Source organism: Sinocyclocheilus anshuiensis, unplaced genomic scaffold (genome assembly GCF_001515605.1).
Source record: "Sinocyclocheilus anshuiensis isolate Anshui unplaced genomic scaffold, SAMN03320099.WGS_v1.1 scaffold115, whole genome shotgun sequence".
NCBI lineage: Eukaryota > Metazoa > Chordata > Actinopteri > Cypriniformes > Cyprinidae > Sinocyclocheilus > Sinocyclocheilus anshuiensis.
This window is the reverse complement of record NW_015548219.1, coordinates 1,175,468-1,192,692: the sequence shown is the minus strand read 5'-3', so window position 1 is coordinate 1,192,692 and position 17,225 is coordinate 1,175,468. Positions and strand designations below refer to the sequence as shown.

The window sequence follows — 17,225 nt, the reverse complement described above, 5'->3', positions numbered from 1 at the left end:
TGAATGGTATGTGTAAATACAAATGTGTAACAGGACATTGGTAACAACACTTTTTGGTAATGAAAGTACAAATGTGTAACAGGACTAACTTTTTGGTAAATAAAGTGTTACACTTTATATTAAGTAAACAATTCCTATGGATTTACCATGTAATTACTCTGATGTTACACAGCAACGGTCAGTAAGTTAGACTTTACATATAAATTGTGGTTGGTGTCCAGAATGTTACACTTTATATTAAGTGGACAGTTCCTGAGGAGTTACCATGTAAGTACACTGGTATTACAGTGGTGCACCAACTCTACCAACTTGAGATCCAACTCCTCCCACTTTACATATCCCTAAACCTACTCATCTCCACCCCCTGGATCAAATTGTTCCAATTACTCTTATACATATTGTTGTTACAAAATGTAGTTATATATGTCCTGTTACGCATTTGTACTATATTTTTAAAGGTGATATATTAAAAAAAAAAAACGAAGAAAGAAAGAAAGGATGCATGGATACAATTTTTTTTAAATATTTTTGTAAAAAGTCTCACTAAGTCTGAATTTATTTGGTCATAAATACAGTGAGATATCATTACAGCTTGAAATAACTGTTTTATATTTTCATATTTAACTGTTCATTTTTAACTGTAATTTGTTCCTGTGAAGGCAAAGCTAATTTTCAGCAGCCATTAAGTCTTCAGTCTCACATGATCCTTCTGAAATCATTCTAATATTCTGATGAGGCTTAAAATGTATTATTATTATTATTATCAATGTTGTATTCTTTTATGAAGTTCATAAGAACAGCATTTTAAAATAAAGTCATTATAAATATGTGTGTTTGTGTGTGTGTGTGTGTGTGTGTGTGACATACAAGTGTGATATTTTCAGCCTGGTTTTAGATTTCTTCTCAGTCCTAAAATGAGGTTTAGGTAATTCAACCACAAATATTTTCTTTACATAAGTCATTTGCTCATTTAGTCTCCCATGGCTTGTCTATTGTGTTTGTACAATAGAAGTAAAACTTTTTGTCAGTTTTGTAATTATAGATGTAGTCTCAATCTGATTATCAATGTCCTTCAATCGACAAATTCCAACGCAATAAGAATCAACAATCAAACACAATGGAAGTGTGAGAGACGAGGGCCAATCTCCTCCCTCCATCACCTCCTGACCAAAAACAATCCACGGGTCATTAGAATTCTCCCCTCGCGGCTTTGATAAGGGTCTTAGCAGCTGGAATTTTAAAAGCCTAATTTATCAGTGAGGAGAAAAAAAAAAAAACAGCTTCAGTTGGAGCCGGAAAATATATTTTCCACATTTCTGCTCTATTAAAATCAAAAAGCAAAAGCAATGAAACAAACCGGCCAGCTCATTCATACATGAAGCTCAAGATGCATTCAGATCACTAAATTCATGCACAGAGCTTTGTGCCATCAAGTTGATTTGACCAATTTCGGTTTCAGCAAGTTCCGTTTGTGTGTACTCCAACCAAACTTTGACACCACCATCAAAAGTTTGTTAACACTACCTGTGCTGTCACACGGAAATTCTATTATATAATACAGCTACAATACATAGGCGGAGGGTGAACCAACTCCAGGGTGAGGCTAAAAGCAGCCAAATGTATTAAACATAATAAACCCATCTTTTTATCAAGAACCAGACATGGGTGTCATGTAGGCATGGGTCGGTATGAGATTTTGACGGTATGATAACCTTAAGAGCAAAAACAGAATGTTCTGACTAGCTTTGCTCTGAATGAGAAGCAGATTCACTCTCTGACAGCAGGAGGCGCTCATGGAACACCAGATATGGCGTTTCCTTGGTTATCACTGTAAACAAAGCAGCACTGCGCTGAAACACTGCTTTAACATGAACTATCGTGTTACTCTTTACACTTCACTCAACCTGAGAGATTCCTACACTTTCAGTCTTTGAGGAGACATGAAAAACAGCGCATACTGCAGGAACGGTATAATGGAAAATATTAGTGGTTTTGAAACCGTGAAATTTTCAAATCGCGGTATACCTTGAAACCGGTAATCGGCCGCGCCTAGTGTCATGTAGGCTAAAAAAATAAATGTTTAATGGGACTGAATTTGTATTTAACGTGATTACAATTTAATACAAATTTTAGAAATTGATAACTATATAACGTTTCCTTTCCACGGATTTAAAACAGCGAATAAATTGTTTGAAGCTATTACTTACATTGTACGTACATCTGCGCTTTGTTGTTTATGATGAGACAATTTGCAAGAGTCTGGAATTCAGTCTGCGAATGCGCGCGCATTCAACAAAACTGATGACTCATCTGAACGCTTCTGATTGGCCATTGCATTCATAAACGAACTGATCTAGCTGCGCAGCTGCCTGTCAGACAGAGAAGAGAATGGAACGATTATTTATTATACACAAGAAGAGCAGTTATTATACACAGTATATGGAGATGAAGTGTGTCGCGTCTCACTAACACTAGAGGGTATTACAGCACACTGACCAGTGTCTAAAGAGAAACAATCAACAATAATAATAATAATAGTTGTTGTTGTTGTTGTTGTTGTTGTTATAATCAATTAAAAAAGCCATAATAGTCAAGATTTAAACCTGTTCAAAGTAGCAAAAGTAATTTTAGTATAGTAAAATATAATTTACTATACTTATATATACATATACTACTTTTTGTCCAATTTAGTGGCATTTTTGCCCCAAGTCCCCGTGGCCAGGGGAAGGCTAAGCCTCGACTCCCCAGCCTTACACACGCTCCGCCTATGCTACAATAATATATCCAAATATTTATTTAGAAAACTAATACAAGTTAGTAGTTACTGTAGAAGCCTTAATATATAAATGTAAATCCAATTATACTGAATATATAAATGTAAATGCAAATACAGTACAAAAAACATATTACATATGTAGATATTGTTGTTTAAAACAAACTAAATTTTTGTTCAAAATTGCTCAACTTTATCATAAAAATGTGCATTAAGTTTGTCTGTACATTGTGACAAAGACAGATACATTTTCGGTCACTAAATTTAACTTCAAAGTCATCTTTCAAATGCAGTTTATAAGGAGCCTAAGGAGGAAGCAAGATGCTTCATGTTAATGACATTACTGATATTTTAGCTATTTCAAATGCAGAACCATGATTTAATTACTCTTAAGAAAGGAGTTAAGTATATCTGGAGAGAGGTGTGCTGCAGAACCACATGGCATGTAATTGGTTCTCAAATCCCCTGGTGAAGACCTGGTCAAAAAATAAATATATAAATACAAGCAAATATCATCAACTACTTACAATGGATTACAGTTTCACATTCATGAACTACTGATGAGGTGGCAGTAAGTACAGATAAGACTGGAAATAGCACTTAAATTGTACTTTTCACTGAAATGTCATGATTTTTACATAATTACAACACTAAAAAACTAATTATTTAAATGTACTACACTAATAAATAATATACTGCATAGCATAATATTGTAATATATTTACTATAACAATACATAAATGATTTAATATTTTATATACATTTAATTATAATGATTTAAAGTTACATTTAAGTTTTAATAAATATTTATAATAATTTACAATATATTTTATACTATATTTATAATTGTTATTATTATAATTAATTTTAATATTTAAAAAAATTACATTTAAAAATCTTAGACAACAACAACATTTGTCAACAATTTTTGTCATTTGCAATAAAAAAAACAAAAAAAAAACAATGATCAACCACTGCGGAAAGGACAAATGTCGAAAAACAAAAAAATGATCTGTGGTGAAACAAAATCAACAGGCATTTTAAGACCTCAATGGCATGCATTAATTTCAAGAAAATGCACCATAAATCTTCTATCTTTAACAAAATGTCTGGCTCTTCAAAAAGCTCAGGAAAAAAAGAAAGAAATTACAGAGTAAAAAAAAAAAAAAAAGGAGTCCAAAGTTGCGGAAATAATTTCATTTGCAGATTAGAAGGGGCAAGCTGCGTGCTGCATGTAGGGCGAGGGAGTGAGTGTGTCTGTGTGACGGCAGGGGACAGTGATTCAATCAGCTCTCTCCTGGGAGACGTCCATCGCTGCACAGCTCTTGTTTACAGTGTGTGCTCTCACAAACTATTACAGACACCTCATAAGAGATCTGCCAGCAAATATCTTCTAGAAGGCATTAAAATCAATGCCACTCAGAATTTGTTTGCAGCCCACTATTCAAGCTCTTGTCTTCCCCTCCGTCCTCTGCCTCTGTGGCTGAACGCATGCTAGTAAAAGACGTGCAGAGGCAGTTTCATGTTACAACACATCCTGCTATCAAGCCTGTTCATGCGGGGACTGTAACACAGGGAACAGCAGCTCTGAATTTTAAGTACGCTTATAATGATTCTTTTGGAGAGTCTGTCCAATTGTGCATTAATTAAACGTGAAACTGAACAACTGAGCAATATGAAGTTCTGGCAAATTTTCAGAGGCGCAAAACAATTAGTGCAGCTTCCCCACGGTTCAGTAATTTTGGTGGAATATTTAGAAATGAATTCTGATGATGCCATTCCTTGGATAATTGATGGAACTAAAATGTAGATTTATCACAAACTTAGAATTAGCGAAAATGCAACGAAAAATCAACGCGCCCTGATTCATATGTAAAATTATGTGAGAAATTTTGCTGCCTTCAAAGAAATACACTAAAGTATTACTTTCTTGATGGATAAAATTACTAAAATGTACCACAATAAAAGTAACATTTAGCATGAATATAATATAAAAAGTATATGATTAAAAAACAAATGCAATTAATAGCCTCTGACCAAAACAAAAAATTAATGAATTGTTGACTCCAGAGCAATTTAATGCAATAAGTGTACTTAATTATATATAAAAATGTAAAAGTAAGTGACACACACACACACACTCACACACACACGTGTCACTTACGTTTTCATTTTAATGTGTGTGTAATTACACATTAATATACTGACCAAAGAAAAAATTGCTTTGTAAAAATGATTGACCAACAAATTGTTAGAGAAACAGTAAGATATATTATGAGCAAATAAATAAATAAAGTCCTGAAAGGCCTTGTTTACAATGATTTTGGGTAGTTGGGTAACAAACAAACAAACAAATAAAGAAAGAGTTAAATCACATACAAAACTGTCCTTGTATACAAAGATTTTCGGTAATAAAATAAAATAAAATAAAATAATGTATTAACAAATAGTTCAATGACACTGCTAAGGCTCAGAAAATGTAAGAGGGATACATCAAAAATAAAGAATCAATCTGAACACAAAAAAAATGTGGAAACTGGTTGTAATAAGGTAATAAATCTAATATTTAAACTCAAAAACCTGTTCTCCCGCAGACAAATAACAAAAGGATGAAGACTATTTCTCTCTAAAGACTTCTTAAATGGTCTAAATAAATTGAAATGAAGCGAACTAACTGGCAGGTTCAACCTTCCTCAGTTTCCTGAAGGGCAACCGTCATTTCAGAGTGGATTAACAAGTTAATGTAGTTTGTGGTAACTTGGAATAAGTTTCACAAGTCGGCTCAATTCTCATTGTTGGAGTAACTGCAGGTGCTGGGTGAATCTGAGGACAATTGCAAATAGATGAAACGGGCCAATTGGCATGTAAATTCGGCTGGAAATATTTAGAATTGTAATAATCAGTTGCAGCTATTATTATTTAGCATTATTTGTTGTTGTTCTTGCCCGCCTGTTTGTTTGTTTACACTTCTAAAGATCTCCTTTGTGTCTCACAATCCAATACATTTCATGGTTGACTAAGCTTTCAACTTGGAGGCTTTGGCGAAGCGCTCTGATGTGGGGGAAGAAAAGAAATCAGGCTCGGGAAGACTTACAGAGCGAGCCAGAACATACCGTAGGGACTCATTTCCGAACTGCGTAATGAAAGAAACGAACAAAGGTGTCAAGCTGTAATATAAGATGTCATGAAAGGTGTGGAGACGTTCAAAGGCGTTTAATGAGAGCTTGTTATCTTCTGAGGGGTCCGGCATCAAAAGCGGCGTTTGGCCATCTTTAGTTTATTAGATAAGAAAACACTTGCTGTTAAGTAAAGTCATCAGAAAGCGTTTCTAAAGAGACTAAAATTGAGGTCAGATACAAAAACCTTGACCTTTTAATTTCAACGCACGGGCCCATCACGAAATCTATTAAAAAAAGTCATGCTTTTCAATTGTGTGCACTTTTTAGAGCAAAACAAAAGCTGAACTTTTGACACAAAAGATATAATAGACCTGAATATGAAGAAAGCTGGAGTGTTCTTGTGAGCCGTCGGGTTTTATTTGACATCTAGCAGGTATTGAGTGTTCTGTCGGGCTACTTTTCATTCGGAAGTGCATAACCAAAAGTGCTGGGCAGGAAAATAGCATCCATCTGAATGCGAATTTGCTTTCCTCACAGAGGAGTCACAAACAAAAAGGGCTTCCTGTCAGTTCTTGAAGAGCTCGCTTCTCTTTTGTGTCTGGGGCTTGAGGTGAATTAACCATCCGCATGACTTTGTCTGTGATGATTTTGGATGCGTGGAGAGGAGAGACAAGGCATTTGTTGCATCCAGTGGGGACATAATTATGGATTATATTACACATTGCATCACACCGCGTAAACATAAAACCATGTCTGCATTTGTGATCGGAGAAATGACAAACAACAAGCGCTACTCTACACTGCTCAAACGGCCACGGTGAAAGCCGATCCAGCGATCCACAACATGAAGTTGATGTATTTCCTCAGCGACCAGCATGGATCAGCTCCAGGCATGACGAAGCGGATATCGTCCTCTTTTGGAAGGCCAAACAAAGTAGTTTCACTTTCACAACGAATCACAGCGTCTTCACGATGTGGCGGCGGTGGCAACAACAATACTACAGCGAGAATAAAAGTTACGCCTTCTTTCTTTGCGTGAACATTTGGGCGGCGTTATGCAAATCTTCCCACATCGTGATGTAGACATGTGGGGGCGTGTTAGAACGAGCCGTTTTAGGTAGGCGTGGTTGACACTTAACTTTTATAAAGAATATCTCTTTGGATTTGAGACTTTAGTCTTTGCAACTTTACAGATCTTCTTTATGCACCAAAAGCTTGTAACACTCCAAAGAGAAAGGAAAAATTGAAATCGCATCATATGGCCCCTTTAAATGTAGTGACCACAGACTTAACTCTAACTCTAACCTTTAAATACAAAACTTTTTCATTATTTATTGTTTATGAACCCATTTCCCCTCAAAGATGTTCTTTCGGGGCAGTCCTTATCTGCCAATAATTATTTTCATGTTATTGGCCTAAACATTTTTGTAACTATTTTGTCTAAATACATTTTTAATATTTAAATAATTTTTTTTTTTTAATAAATTTACAATATTATATAATATACAGCAATAAATAAATAATTCATTGTGAGACCTGCTAAGGATATTTAGAGATATATTTATCAATGTTAATAAATTATTGTTATTAAAAAGACACTAAAACTGAGTGCACAATAGATGATGGCAAAGGTATTTAAATGTAGAATAAAATAAATAAATAAATAATAATAAATAATCAATTTAAATGTAGAATTAAATAAAAAATAAGAAATTTGAATAAAAATATATAAATATAAAACAAATAATAAATATAAAAATTGCAAATGAAAAACTGAAAAATATGAACTATAAATATAAACTGAGAAACATTTATCCACCCATTTACCAAACTGTTTGTCCTATGTAGGGTTACAGGGATGGTGCCACTAAAATAAACAAAACTAAACAAATAAATACTAAAAAATAAATAAATTAACAAATACAAAAATAAACAAATATAGAAATACAGAATAAATAATACATTAAAATAAATATAAAATAAATATTCAGATAAATAAATATTCAATATTGGCCTATCAATCAATCCATCCATCCATCCATCCATCTATCTGTTACATGAATGGTTAAATGTTGACCAAATACCTTGTTCTTGTTTCATATTAAAAGTGTGTTTGTCTACGTCAGTAAAAAAAAAGATGAGCTGTATTCTACATCCATCTAAGAAGAGCTGATCTGAATCAGACAAGGCTCGTAAGCAGCATTCTGCAGTTGCGTATAATTCAGTTATGCAATACTCTCGGGTACGACCAGTCAAGTTTACCGTTTTCTCTTCAGTAATATGAAGACGAGGGGAACAATAGAAACATTGTGAAATCCTTGAGAAGAGAGAGGGGTGGGATAATCTCCTCAGAACACTGAGCGCTCTGTGTGGACAAGATGTAACAATTCAAAACGCACACAATAGGGATTTAATTGAACTTCGTAGAAATCAATAGCTCAGCTTTGGTCCATTTCATTCCATGACAGAAATCAAGACTCTAACTTGAGGATGCTGGGGAATGGAAAATAGAGGGAGAGGGGAGAGAACGAGTGTGTGTGGAGAAGAAAGGAGATGGAGAGACGAAAGGAAAACAGAGAAAGTGGCAGTGCTCCCAGGAAACCCCTTTAGTGGCAAATTGAAAACTTGAAAGGCAGCTGATGCACTCTGAATGAATCTCTGTCCACGTCCCACAGCTCAAGATCATATTTAAAAAGCCAGAGTAAAATGGCAGCCTGACTTGGCAACAGCAACCCTGCAATATGACTCTTAAAGGTCACTAACAAGGTAACTTTGTCAGTAATCTCATTATGCTAATATTATAACGTGGTACAAAGCTTAGAAAGCACTACTGTATAGATATCCTTCATTCTTTTTTACAGTACTATGCAAAACCGAACTGAAGGTAATTACGTCACTGTTCTATTTGCACACTGAATTGCAAATAATCATCTTTCTTGCTTTTATTTGCATACTGAATTCTCACATAACTAGCCATGTACAGACTGAACACAAGCCACAGACAGAAAACGAGAATGGTCATGACAACAACAAAACATCTCTAACGTGGCATTTTATTAATCCAAAACCAACTGCTAAAATTTAAATTTACATTTACTCTCATGTAGTTCATCTTATCGCACATTTCTGCAATTAATTGAGCTCCAAACTACCTAATTTACTCCATCTACAACTCGTTTTGTAGATAATTTCAGCATTACATTTATTTATTTTCAGTGTTGGGGAAAGTTACTTTTAAAAAGTAATGCATTACAATATTTTCATTACTCCCTAAGAAAAGTAACTACAGGTGCATCTCAATAAATTAGAATGTCGTGGAAAAGTTCATTTATTTCAGTAATTCAACTCAAATTGTGAAACTCGTGTATTAAATAAATTCAATGCACACAGACTGAAGTAGTTTAAGTCTTTGGTTCTTTTAATTGTGATGATTTTGGCTCACATTTAACAAAAACCCACCAATTCACTATCTCAACTAATTAGAATATGGTGACATGCCAATCAGCTAATCAACTCAAAACACCTGCAAAGGTTTCCTGAGCCTTCAAAATGGTCTCTCAGTTTGGTTCACTAGGCTACACAATCATGGGGAAGACTGCTGATCTGACAGTTGTCCAGAAGACAATCATTGACACCCTTCACAAGGAGGGTAAGCCACAAACATTCATTGCCAAAGAAGCTGGCTGTTCACAGAGTGCTGTATCTAATTTGTTGAGATAGTGAATTGGTGGGTTTTTGTTAAATGTGAGCCAAAATCATCACAATTAAAAGAACCAAAGACTTAAACTACTTCAGCCTGTGTGCATTGAATTTATTTAATATACGAGTTTCACAATTTGAGTTGAATTACTGAAATAAATTAACTTTTCCACGACATTCTAATTTATTGAGATGCACCTGTAACTGCATTACTTAGTTACTTTTTATGGAAGCTAATGTGTTACATTAATTTTGTGTTACATTTTCTCATCTGGACTGGGCTTGTTTCTTTGTTTTTAAAGGAGTCATATGATGCTGCTAAAAAGAACATTATTTTGTGTATTTGGTGTAATGAAATGTGTTTATGCGGTTTAAAGTTTAAAAAACACATTATTTTCCACATACTGTACGTTATTGTTTCTCCTCTATGCCCCGCCTTTTTGAAACGCGTCGATTTTTACAAAGCTCATCGGTCTGAAAAAGCGAGGTGTGCTGTGATTGGCCAGCTATCCAGTGCGTTGTGATTGGCCGAATACCTCAAGCGTGAGACTGAAATGTTACGCCCCTCACCATACTGTTGTATTCCCTCAGCGACCAGCACGGATCAGCTCTAGGCATGACAAAGCAGATATCGTCCTCTTTTGGAAGACCAAACAAAGTAGTTTTGCTTTCACAACGAAGCACACAGCGTTTTCAGGATATGGCGGCGGCAACAATACTACAGTGAGAATGAAAGTTACGCCTTCTTTCTTTGCGTGAACATTTGGGCGGCGTTATGCAAATCTTCCCACAGAGCGACGTAGGTATGTTGGGGCGTGTTAGAACGAGCCGTTTAGGTAGGTGTGGCTGACTCTTAACTTTTATAAAGAATATCTCTTTGGATTTGAGACTTTAGTCTTTGCAACTTTACAGATCTTCTTTATGCACCAAGAGCTTGTAACACTCCAAAGAGAAAGGAAAAATTGAAATCGCATCATATGACCCCTTTAATATAAAAATTACAATTTTTGGCAAATGTAGAAGTGAAATGAATAAGAATCTGATTCCATTTCATACTTTCTATTCATTTTGAGGAATTCTGAATCTGTCTTTTTTTTGCAAGTGAGATGAGTAAATGCATGTTCACATTTAATCTAAAACTGAAGTAAGCATCATGTTTACACAGTGCACACAACACCTCTGCACTTACTCCCGATTTCTCTCAATATGAGAACAGGAGAGCTGTCAATCAATACATGGGAAAACAAAGTAACTGGCAATACTTATTTGAAAAAGTAACTATTTTCTTATAAATTAAAAAGTAATGTGTTACGTTACTAGTTATTTGGAAAAGTAATCTGATTACATAATTTGAAATTGGTTACACCTGTGTATTTTTTAGTTTTTACAAACTTTTAATAATCTAAGATAAAACTGTTTAATCTCCCAAAGATTTACACTGATGCTCTATTGACAGCCATTGTATAAAATAATAAAATAAACTTGAAACATAATAAACTTGACTTGAAACAATGAAACTTAATATTAATATTAAATGTTAACAAAATAATAAAATATGAAAGCAATATATAAAATAATCACAAGTGCCACTGAGATGAATGGCAATACTAAAGGATTGCTTTCTCTGGTTATTATAGACTTCCTTTGGTTTTTATCAAACATCTGGCTCAAATAATAATAAAAAGTGAACCATAACTGAAGAATCTCCATCAACCTCCAACTTTCCAAATGATAATTTCAACAAAAACTTTAATGCTATTCCTTTGCTGCTGTGGGCTTATTCCTTCAGGAAATGTACATCTAGCTCTTATTTTCATTCTGCTCCACCGAAGCAGAATCGTTATCATAATATAGTTACAGACAATTATAGTTATCGAATATAAACCCCACAAGGCCTGCTGAATGTGCACATAATAACAAAAAGTGTTTGTTAGTACGCTAAATTCCAATAATAAAATACAGATTTATCTTTCAAATTAACAGTCTTATTTAAAAAGGAGCAGAGAATTATTCAGATATCTTTTGTTTTTAACATTTTGTTAAAGGCCATGTGTCTAATTAGACTCTGCGGTATTTGCAAATTTGAAGTATCTGTATCTTAAGCAAACCCAGTTGAGAAGCACTGTTTTAAAGTATTGACTATAAACCTTTGATTTAGAAAAACCTTTTATTGTGGTCTATTTTGACGAGTTTTGAAGCCCTAGATGTGTCTGAGGACAAAATACGTTCATTTAAAACTTACTTATTGGATTTGTGGTCGAGAGGCCTGTCGTCCAAGTCCAACAGGGCAGATGCGTGGTGGATCAGACGGCTGTTATAATGGATGGCGTTCCTCCTGAGGGTGAGAAGACTCTGGCTGAACTTCATTCCCATCTCCTCCAGCTCCCGCGTCCCTGTCTGCAACCCCTGCAAGGTGAAGACATTTGAGATTGACAGTTCAGATTTATGATTGACAGACTGATTGATTGGAGCTGTCAAACTACATTTACAGACTTGTCTCTTAATTCTGGAGACATATTGTAAGTGGAGACATTTGCACTGTGAACACTTGTGCAAGAAAATATATGAATGTTCTTGAATTAAGTAACAAAATGTCCATAAACTACAAGTGAAACTAATCTTTAGACAAAAAGTTTGATTTAAAATAAATAAAAACAAATAAATTAACAATGCAAAATAAAATTAAACACAAACCAATATAAAAAAACTACACAAAACCAAACAAAAAACAAAAACACACACACACACACACACAAAACAAAAAAACAACACAAAAAGTGCAAACAAAACACAGCAACAACGCAAAGCAAAACATTAAACACAAACCAAAATAAAAAACAAAAGAACAAAAACACAAAACAACAAAACCAAAGGCAAACAAAAACATAAGCAAAAAAACAAAATAAAAATAAAAACACACACAAAAAACAACACATAAAAAGCAAACCAAAAAACTGTAAAATCTGTAAACACTGATATAGTTGTGGCTTAACTGAACGTTATTTTTACTGTTCTTTTTTGGCTCTGATGGGATGTGTATAAGTATTACTGTATTATATGTGTTTGTTATTTTGTTCTTATGTCTATCTGTGATTATGATTACCTGCCAAGGGACTGTGGATGAAAACTAGCCATTGGCTAAATTCGGTACAATGCATGAAATGGAAACATTTATGTTAAAATTGTACATCGTCCCTTTTCAAATACAGTTTAATAAAAAAAAAAAATTTATTTATTTATTTTGCAAATGCCACTTGGATGTTTTTGTATCTGGTAACAATTAGACATTTTTATTTGAGACTGAAGTGACCAAATATATTGTGTAGCCACTGTATTTTGCAGCCTGTTGTAGCACTTTGAAAATTTGCTGAAAGCAGCATTGAGTCAGGTCCCAAAATGCATCTGCACTGACACCACAATGTTATTGCACACTTCCCGCTGTGCACAAACTCTCCTCTCATATAATGCATTGTTCCGGAAACAACCATTAATGGAAATCCAGACACTAACAATATTTTCTGCCACTAGTAAACAAACACAGCGCAGGCACTGAAACGTTCACGCTTTTCTAGGCACACAAAACCATGCAATAACCCAAAGTCCTGACCCAGTGGTTCAATGAGCTGTGGATTACTGCAGGTTAACAAAATCAATAAATCTGCAGTGTCTCCATGTTTCTTCAGCGCTCCACTCACCGGTGAAACCAAAACAAAGAAGCTTGTGGAGCTTTTATCTGCTCACCCAAGTCATAATTCATGTTTCCATCAAATTCAAACCAAAGCATTTACTGTATGAATTTATTGTATACAGTAAATGTCTTTTAGTAAACTGAGGATGTTAAAATATAACAAGTATTTACGGCTTTGACACAACATAATTTTTTATTTAGTATGGGTAGTTGACATTAAATATCTTTGGTAAGATGGCCTGCTATACTCCATCTAAAACGTATTATAATCTGCATTTTACAGTTTATTATTATGCATGCAGCTTTCATGGCTTCCAAAATTATGGCCAATAAAATTCCATGATTTTTCAATTATACTCTTTCCATTCATTCACAATCATCATAATTATCATCTAAAAAAGACACCGTCTATCGTTTCCTAGTACATGAATTTTTTTGTAATATAGCATAACTTGACAATGCATATTCATAAAAATTTTAGAACATTGTTTACTTCAATGAATTTTGTAGGCCTTGATTGATTGATTGATATTTACATGATGAGGAACCCCAAGTGTTTATTAAAAGATAAATAAAGAAACAATGTATCTGAAACAAACACATTTGAAACAAACAAAATGTAAAATGATTTCAGAGCAGCAGTTGGTAAGATTTTTGGTGAACAATTAACTAAATTTCAGTTTGTTTATATGATTTCAGAATTTCAGACTTGAAATTTACAACTAATGATGAGAGATGATTATAAATTGCAACAAAAATGCAAAGATATTTATATAAACGTTTTATAAACTACAACTGGACTGGTGTCCACTAATGGAAATACTTTTTTTTTTTTTTTTCAATTAGATTTTTATATACATTTTAACCTTAAATCTATGAACTATTGTAAACGTTTTGAAAATGGAGACATGAAACAACTGTGTGCAGTCAGTCATAAAATGAACAGTCAAACAACATAAAAACAGTCATAATTATAAGCTGTTCCTTCCATATCATATAGATTCTCACCCAAATAAAGTCTTTAACCTTGCCTGTTTCAACGATCAGTTTTCTGTCAGATTACGCCTTTCATAACAACATAATGATTGCAGATTATTTCGCCAAGAAGCAGCTGCACCTGCTCACTCGAGCATGTTATTAGCGTGTGAACGCTGCACGCTTCCCTAGAGAACGCACGGCAGTGAATCCCTGTGAGCCCTTCATTCACTGCAACCTCGGCTTAGTGAGATTGAGCCCGGTTTTGCTGCAATGCAATCTCCATTAGAAACGATTCATTATGAGCGATCACGACTTACAGGGCCGTGTAGGAATCAAGCGAAAAAAGGTGTCCGAATTTTTCATATGAGCCACCCCCCTTATTTGGTTGCATCGTTCACCCCATGTGACACCAACAACCCTTCTTTCCTTCTCTCTCCCCATGTATGAGCCTTGACACTGTAGATAGGTGAGCCTTAGTTCTAAACTCAGCAGGCCAGATGAGTCAGAAGGGAGTTAGCGTCAGCGTTAATACCTTAAGAGTCTCGCCACACTCTGGGGAAGCGGCCAAATTAATGTGAAGCCGTGTAAGGAAGAGAATGATGGGCGAGCAACACCAGGCGCATCTACCCACACCTGACCTTTACGTGATCGAGAGACACAGCGTACAAAAACACACACATGTTAACAGCGCAAACACAAACTCACAAACAAACAGACGTTTACCGCAGCCTCCCTCTAACCGGCCAATGAGACGCTAGGGTGCCGAAAGCGAGGGAGAACTGCTCAGTATGAGCGCGGCGGTGTGTTCTGGGTATCGCTCTTCAATAATTTAGAGGCAAACCAGGGGTTACATGTGTAGAATGCATAGAGCCTGGGCTGTTTACTCGCAGTCGAAAATCAATTCTCACCATGTTTGCATTGAGGAGGCCACACTGATCATTTCAGCTGATGCACAGCCCTTTAACTTCCGCTGGGATGCGATCGGTCATGTCAAAACACTTGCGCGTATGGGTTTCGAGCAGAAGCTGAACCCATCTGCTATGTTTGCATGCAGTTAATTGCAAATTAAGTGCAGCAAAGCAACTACATTAAAAGCAGTTGCTGATATGCAACATGTTCAGTGCAAATATTAAAATCTATGTCAGATGTTAGAACAACATTCAGATGACGTTTTTTGTATGGTTCAGAATGCTCATGAACCATCTCCACAACACAACGGAAACAAGCTGCAACACAACGAAATTAGCACAATACAATGGAAACAAGCCACAACACAACGAAATTAGCACACTACAATGGAAACAAGCTGCAACACAATGGAAACAAGGCACAACATAACAGAAAAAAGGCTGCAACACAACAAAATTAGCACAACACAATAGAACCAAGCCACGACGCAGTGATATTAGCACAACACAACGAAATTAGTCCTTTGCATTGTGTTGTGGCAATTTCTTTGTGTTGTGCACTAACTGGGCCACCGTAATTTTAGCTCTAGACAGAATGCAAAAGAATGGACCAGAACGCATGTGTCTTAAAGTTACAAATATTTTTAATTTGACACACAATCTTAAAAAAAGATGTCTGATAAACAAACAAAAAAACATGATACTAGTGCAGCTGTTCAATATCTCTTTCAACAAATACATTTGAACAAATTAATTTAAAGAGATTTCAGAGTTCGAAATTCAAGACTTCGGAGAGAGTTTAGCATGCTAACAGCTAACAGTACGTTAAAGCTACTTGTCAAAAGTAGCTTTAAAAATAGTGACCAGAATACTTGTCAAAAGTACAATCATTGTGTACAAGTTAATTTAACAGCTTGCAGGTATAAAATAAGGGAATTTCTTCTTCCAGATGATTTTTTAATAAAAACTGAATATGGATATCCATTTATTATTTGCAAACAAGCTTTAAACACTTCAACTGCAGAAACAAATCACTTGTAACCAAAACAATTTCAAAAGCTGAAAAAGTTATGTAACTCAAATACTAATTTAGATGTAACAAAACGTAGAGTCTCTAAATTTGTCAAAAATCTAGATAAACTAGTCAACCTTACTAACTTACTAGTTGACCATCTGGCCCACTTCCTAGTCTATCTTTTGAGAATTTGTATCATCCATTCTTTTGCATGCTCCTCAAATTAGTGGTTTTGCACATTTCCGTGATTTTACACACAGCAACATGGCTAATTAGCACGTGACATGCTAATGCCACTGTCGACATTTCCGATGACAATGATGTATTCCATATAAACTGTCTGGTCTTGCGTCGCGTCGCCCAGTTACCCCTGACATATAGGCTACTCACAAAACGCACCTTTCTTCCATTCAGCCTGCAATCATAAATCAATGACAAGTCACACAATTGCTAACTAGTAGCTACCTGGCCACTTTCAACCAAGTGCTTTATTTCCCCTGAGGCTTCTGTAGCTTAGTTCTGTGGTTAAACAATCTTACAGGACATTTGGTAGCACAGAACTCGAACTGTTTTCCAATAGAGGCCCAAGCACAACAGAGCTCTGCTAGCAAGCCTATGTGTCATTGATGAAGTGAGTCGTAATGAAATTGGAGTTCTTGACTCAGCAGCTCCCTCTATCTCTCAGCTATATCACTGCACCGCTAGAAAAAAAAGGCATGTTTTTTTCCTCACACAGCCCCTAAAAGAATAACAGAGCAAATGACCTACTGTTTTTCAGCTAACTCGGACGTCCTCTGAGAAATATCTGTAATATCTTTGATTGCGTAATATATATATATATATATATTTTTTTTTTTTTTTTTTTTTTTTTTTTTTTTTTAAAAAAAAAAAAAAAAAAAAAACTCTAGCTTTCTATTCTACTTGTTTTTCTTTGTTTGTGTATATATATATATATATATATATATATACACACACACACCTTGCTACGTGTACTGCGTTAGGCTAACCGAGACTTGTCATTTGCACTTATATATTGTTGCTCATT

At 35.0% G+C, this 17,225-nt stretch overlaps 1 protein-coding gene across 2 annotated transcripts in view; it reads right to left on the bottom strand.

Moving 5' to 3' along the window:
• LOC107654140 (cytosolic carboxypeptidase 4-like) overlaps nucleotides 1-17,225 on the bottom strand; it is a 227,408-nt gene that overhangs the window by 12,163 nt on the left and 198,020 nt on the right. For both annotated transcript variants that reach the window (XM_016441082.1, XM_016441083.1), the window contains one exon: nucleotides 11,834-11,997. In XM_016441082.1, the coding sequence (XP_016296568.1) occupies nucleotides 11,834-11,997 (164 nt within the window). The remainder of the gene's footprint in view (nucleotides 1-11,833; nucleotides 11,998-17,225) is intronic.